The 6,000-nt window shown below is 46.1% G+C and overlaps 1 protein-coding gene across 1 annotated transcript in view; it reads right to left on the reverse strand.

Annotated features, from left to right (window-relative positions):
• LOC122556870 (M-phase inducer phosphatase 1-B-like) overlaps positions 1–5,160 on the reverse strand; it is a 45,523-nt gene extending 40,363 nt beyond the window's left edge. Inside the window, exons 1-2 of the mRNA XM_043704126.1 lie at positions 3,770–5,160; positions 909–1,096 (exon numbers count right to left, since the gene is read on the reverse strand). Coding sequence (XP_043560061.1) covers positions 909–1,087 — 179 coding nt within the window. The 5' untranslated portion in view covers positions 1,088–1,096; positions 3,770–5,160. The remainder of the gene's footprint in view (positions 1–908; positions 1,097–3,769) is intronic.
• Between the last annotated feature and the right edge of the window lie 840 nt (positions 5,161–6,000).

Consider the following 6,000-nt stretch of genomic DNA (forward strand, 5'->3'; position numbering starts at 1 on the left):
GGAGAGAGAGGGAGAGGATCCACAGAAGTCAAAACCAAAAGGAACTTTAACAGCTTAATATGCTTGTGTTACAGATCCATCGCCAATTCAGTCCATATTACTTGCTCCCAACTAGATCCTGTTAAATTAACTATCCGATTGCCGTAGCAACATCACCAGCAAAACACTGTAATCACCCTGCTGACCCCAGTCTTCACACCAGTCACACAAACAGCTCTGGCAGGAAAAGTTCAAAAGAATAAGCTACAAGATTGCACAAAGCAAGCCTGTTTATTCAATTCATATCCTGGACCTGCCCAACTCAGCTGGCTGGAGCCTGGGCAGACTTGAGCGAGATAGCATTTGGCTCCTCATTTCCTAAGTCTTTGTGAACCAAGGCACAAAGGAGCTTTAAAACTGTAATCTTTCCCTACCACTTAATGGGAGGGCAATGGGCTAGCGCTATTGTGGTTAGACTGTTAATCCAGAGACCCTAGTAATGTTCTGGGAACCCAGGTTCAAATCCTGCCATGTCGGATGGTGGAATTTGAATTCAATAAAAATCAGTAATTAAGAGTCTGATGATGACCTTCAATCCACTGTTAAATGTTGGAAAAACACATCTGGGTCACTAAGGGAACTGCCATCCTTAGTTGGTCTGGGCCTACATGTGACTCCAGACCCACAGCAACGTGGCTGGCTTTTAACTGCCCCCTGGGCAAATAGGGATGGGCAATAAATGTTGGGCCTGGCAAGCGACACCCTCATCCTATGAATAAAAAAATCTTTCCTGATGAAGGGTTTTTGCCCGAAACGTTGATTCTCCAGTTCCTTGGATGCTGCCTGACCTGCCACGCTTTTCCAGCACCACACTCACGACTGCCAAGATGACACAAAGAAGAAGTAGCTCTCTCACTGCCTTTGCTTACCCATCAGAGGAGCTAAGGTTACTCGTGTTGACTGTGCAACTGGGGGAGGTCGTAGGCACAGGGGAGAAGGGCATAGAGGTGTCCTGGATCACAGACAGCAACTTCCTGGAACCCAGTCGGAAACTCGGACAGAAGTCAGGACTGAGAGCCATGGAAACATCTTCACACTCATCCATCATTACAATCACCTGAGAAAGAAATCAAACAAAGAAAGAAGGCTACGTTACATTAGCTTCAGCTGTACAAGGTCAGATTCACCCAGAGGTGGAAAAGCTTTAATACCATCAATAGGATTTTTAAAAAACCCTGTGAAGGAAAAAGGACCACCTGGAAATGAAAGCTTGAATACTGTTGAACTATAACAAACTGGTATGATTGGGGAAAGTTTAGCAGTTTGTGCAAACAAATGCAAGACAATGCTTCAGAACAATATCCCTGCAGCAACACTAACTCTGGGAAAGGCAAAGTGAGGCTCTAGGATTTTTGCTCCATTCTCCTCAAAGAAAGATTCATCCGCAAAGTTGGACCACAGGCTGACAGGACTCACTTCCCTTAAAGAGAGTTGCTCTGTAAAACATTCAAGCAGCATTCAATGATGTCCATTACAACAGAGGAAAGGTCAGTCAATACAACCAACTGGAGGTAGACATAATTCAGGACAAAGTGATGGTGTATTTTTAGTAATGTAGGAATTTTCTCATCTCATTTGGAAATGAAATTTCCGCATTGGAAAGAAATCTGTGCCGAAAGGAACTTCGTGATAGAAAATAGGAATAAGCCATTCAGCCCTTCCAAACTTGCTCCCTCATTACAGAGAGTAAGTTCGACCCAAGAGTCAACAAACCTCAGGCAAGGGGAGAGTTTGAAAAGGGCAGGGACTCGAAGATTATCTCGGCCAGTGCAGGAAGGGAACCCACGCTGTTGGCATCACCTAAACTCAAAAACCAACTATCCGGCCAACCGAGCTACAAGATGCCAAAACAGAAATTGCTGGATAAGCTCAGCAGGTCTGGCAGCATCTGAGGAGAGAAGTGAGTCAACATTTCAGGTCCACAGACCCTGGTATCATGGTTGATCATCTATCTCAATATCCTGTTCCTGCTTGCTCTCCATACCCTTGAGCATTCAAGAACACTACCTTACTCCTTGAAAACATGGAATGTTTTTGGTCTCGACTGCTTTCTGTCAAAGAGAATTCCACAGGCTCTCACTCTCCAGGTAAAGAAATTTCTCATCGTGATCCTATCTGATCAACCACGTATTCCTGGACAGTGATCCCTGGTTCTGGACTATCTGGTCATCAGCAGCATCCTGCCTGTACTTATCCTGTTGGAATTTATATAGGTTTGTGTGTAACCATGCCTCCTCCCCCCCACCCCCCCCCCCTGCTAAACTCCAGTGAATATAGAGCTAACTAATTCAGTCCTGCCATCCCAGGAATCAGTCTTCACTCACTCCCCTAACGCCAGGACATCTCCCCTCAGATAAGGAGACCAATACTCCACGTCTCACCAATGCCCTATACAGTTAGGCATCTCTGCTCCTGTACTCAAATCCTCTCACCATGAAGACCAACATTCCATTTACCTTCTTCACCGCCTGCTGTACCGACACATTTACTTTCAGCAATACTCAGATATTGTTTCACCTCCCTCTTTCCCAACCGATTACCATTCAGATCATAGTCAGCATTTTTTCTCCAAAGTGGATACCCCAACATTTACCTACATTCAACTTCATCAGTCATCCAATTCAGCCTCTCCAAATCACACAGAAATGATGAGTTATTCCGAATGAATGAGGGCAGCTGATGGCTCTTCCCGACCTTTTGTGGATTCTGCTATGGGCTGTTGGTTTCACTTATCCGGGTACCTACATGGACAGCAGCCAATTGCTGCTCTACAGTTGAAACACTGGTGGTTGCAATTAAGTGCAAGTCTAAAGATGACTAGTTGTTTATCCGTCTTGTACATCATTCGTAAACGCAGCATGAAAGTCCTGAACATCCCCAAACGAAGGACACACACACGTCCAACTCATACATGTCAGATATCCTAAATTAATCTAGTCCCATTTGCTAGAGTTTGGCCCATATCCCTCCAAACCCTTCCTATTCATATGCCCATCCAGATGCCTTTTAAATGTTGTTATTGTACCAGCCTCCACCACTTCCTCTGGCAGCTCATTCCACACACGCACCACCCTCTGCATGAAAACATTGCCCCTTAGGTCTCTTAAGCCTTTCCCCTCTCACCCTAAACCTATGCCCTCTAGTTTTAAACTCCCCTACCCTATGGAAAAGACTTGGGCTATTCACCCTATCTGTGCCCCTCATGATTTTATAAACTTGTACAAGTTCACCCCCCCCTCAATCTCCAACACTCCAGGAAAAACAGCCCCAGTCTATTCAGCCTCTCCCTGTAGCTCAAACCCTCCAACCCTGGTAACATCCTTGTAAATCTTTTCTGAACCCTTTCAAGTTTCACAACATCCTTCTTATAACAGGGAGGCCAGAACTGAATGCAGTATTCCAAAAGTGGTCTAACCATCATGTAGGGCCACAATATGACCTCCCAACTCCTATACTCAATGCCCTGACCAATAAAGGAAAGCATACCAAACACCTCCTTCACTATCCTATTTACTTGCAACTGCACCTTCAAGTATCTGTGAACCTGCACTCCAAGGTTGATAGACTACTTTATAAAAGTCGTGTGCTACTGACAACGTAAGTAACTTAATTTAAAGTGCAATTAACAGATAGTGGTCACAAAGCATTAGATATTGAGCATTAGTTTATTTTACAGCACATTAAAACCAAAGTTATGTAAACATTGGCTTTTCCCTGTGTGATCACTTACCCCTTCAGATGTTTGAAGTAGAGCTCTGAAGTTTCAACACTCTACAGAGATCCAGGGATTCCTTGTTGGCTCTGACTAGTCACAAAAATGATACAGTTCCCACTAAACTATAATTGACCAAAGCCAAGAAGAGATGGCAAATCCTGGAATATACACAGGGTAATTCCCCGTTTGTTCGAATAGCACTATCCAGCACCTGATGAAGAGTTTGGTAAACCTGTTTCCACCGATCTACTACCAAACAGGGTGGAGTGTGTTTTCTTTCCACCTTTAGGAATGGGTATAAGCAACAAGTTTCATTTATATTTTCTCTCAATTCATAGCACAGAAGATCTTCACCTCTTCCTTTCCAAGGGTCAGTGCCAGATCACAATTTCTGTCATTCCTTCTCCTATACTCACAGCCTGAAGCAAGTAAACAGGGCCCTTTCTCTTCCTTGGTAGAAGTTAACAGGGTCTCCAGTCTGTCTCTGCCCATGTACAGTATAGGGGTTTCTCTCCCTCACAGTAGAAAAAGTGTGGTCCTGGTATGTGTGTCTCTCTCTCTCTCTCTCTCTCACTCACACACACATACAGCCAACATACAGGGTCTAGTCTTTCTAGCTCTCTCCCACTCCCAATATAGAATGTCTACGCTTCCTTTCTTGTTCTCCGTTCGAGCATACAGGGCCTAACCTTCCCCTCTCTTTCACTCCCTGTACAGAATCTAATCTCCTCTCGGTCTCGCTCTCACACACTCATGGATCGAATCTGTCTTCCTTTCTCTCATTCCCGCAGCATTGACAATCTAGTTGCCTTTCTCCAGGTATACAGGGTCTCGTTTTATCCTTTCACACGGCATACAGGATCCAGTCATTTTCTCTTCCTTACTCTCTCAATTCCAGACTGCATCGACTCTCACTTTCAGTACAAGAGCCCAAATCTCTCTCTTTCTCTCGCACTACACAGGACCCAATCTCTCAGTTTCACCCCAATTCTAAGCCTACAGGCTTCAGTCTCTCTCTTTCCTTCTCACTCTATTTCCCGGTTTATAAAGCCCAAACTCTCTTTCTTTCGCATTCTGTCCTGATTAAGCAAGGGCGTACAGGATCTGGTCTCACACTCTGCATAAATTACACAGTTATACACGTGTCATCACTCACCCCAACCTTTTCTCTCTCTCTCTCTCTCGGAAACCTTAAAGACAGGCTCAGTCAAATCCCTCTCACTCACTCCAATTCAGAGTCGAGATCTCTCTACTGTCGCTCCCAGCAGGGAACAGAAAACTCTGAACTGACTGACTGATTTTGTCTGTCTTTCTCTACCACTAACTCCCAGTACAGGGGATCTACTCTCTTTCACTCCTATCTCTCTCTCTCCCCAGCACAGGGACCTTTTCTCTACCTTTCTCTCTCTCTCGCCCCAGCACAGGGGTCTTTTCTCTCTCTTTCACTCTCTCTTTCACTCTCTCTCTCTCTCTCTCTCTCGCCCGCCCCAGCACAGGGACCTTTTCTCTCTATCTTTCTCTCTCCTAATACAGGGGATCCTCTCACTCCCAACACAGAGTCCTTTTCTCTGCCATTCTCCGCTAACACGAATATACAGTGTCTCAGTCCTCCCCTTCAACAGAGATTCAGGCGGCCTTTCCCCAACCCTCCATCCGGACCTGCTAGCCCTCTCTGTGCTGCGCCGGCTCCTCTACTTCCGCCTCCGAGGGGATTTTAAATCTGCCGCTCTGACTCCGTTACATTCTCAGCCAATGACGGCTCGGCCTTTGGGCTCAGCCAATCACAGCGCGTCTCCACCGGCGCTGCCGGCCCGCCTCCCATTCTCCTTGTTTGGTCCGCTGCCGGGCAGACCGGGCGGTCTGATTGGATGCGGAGTCTGTCAATCTACGCCCAGGTCGTTGGGAGGTGCGCTGGGTCCAAGCGCCCGTCCCTAACATTGCACAGGAGGTGAGTTTGGTGTCTCCCTGTGCCAGCCTCTCCATACCCTGTCCTGTTGGAATATCTGGTGTTGCAGGGCTGAAAACAAACATGCCATGGTGTGTTTGAACTAGAAGGGCACAGACTGGAATGGTTACAATACAGAGGAGGTACCACCAATCCAGAATCTGGTTTCCAGCCTCTGCAGTCATTGTTTTTTATCGTTGATTTTAACCCTACTGCGAATCCTCTTGCAAGGATGCCTGCCTTGAGGAAGTTTTCCTCCTCACTCTACAAGAATCTCAGGGAGTCCCTCTCCCACTGCAAC

Source organism: Chiloscyllium plagiosum, chromosome 14 (assembly GCF_004010195.1).
Source record: "Chiloscyllium plagiosum isolate BGI_BamShark_2017 chromosome 14, ASM401019v2, whole genome shotgun sequence".
Lineage (NCBI taxonomy): Eukaryota > Metazoa > Chordata > Chondrichthyes > Orectolobiformes > Hemiscylliidae > Chiloscyllium > Chiloscyllium plagiosum.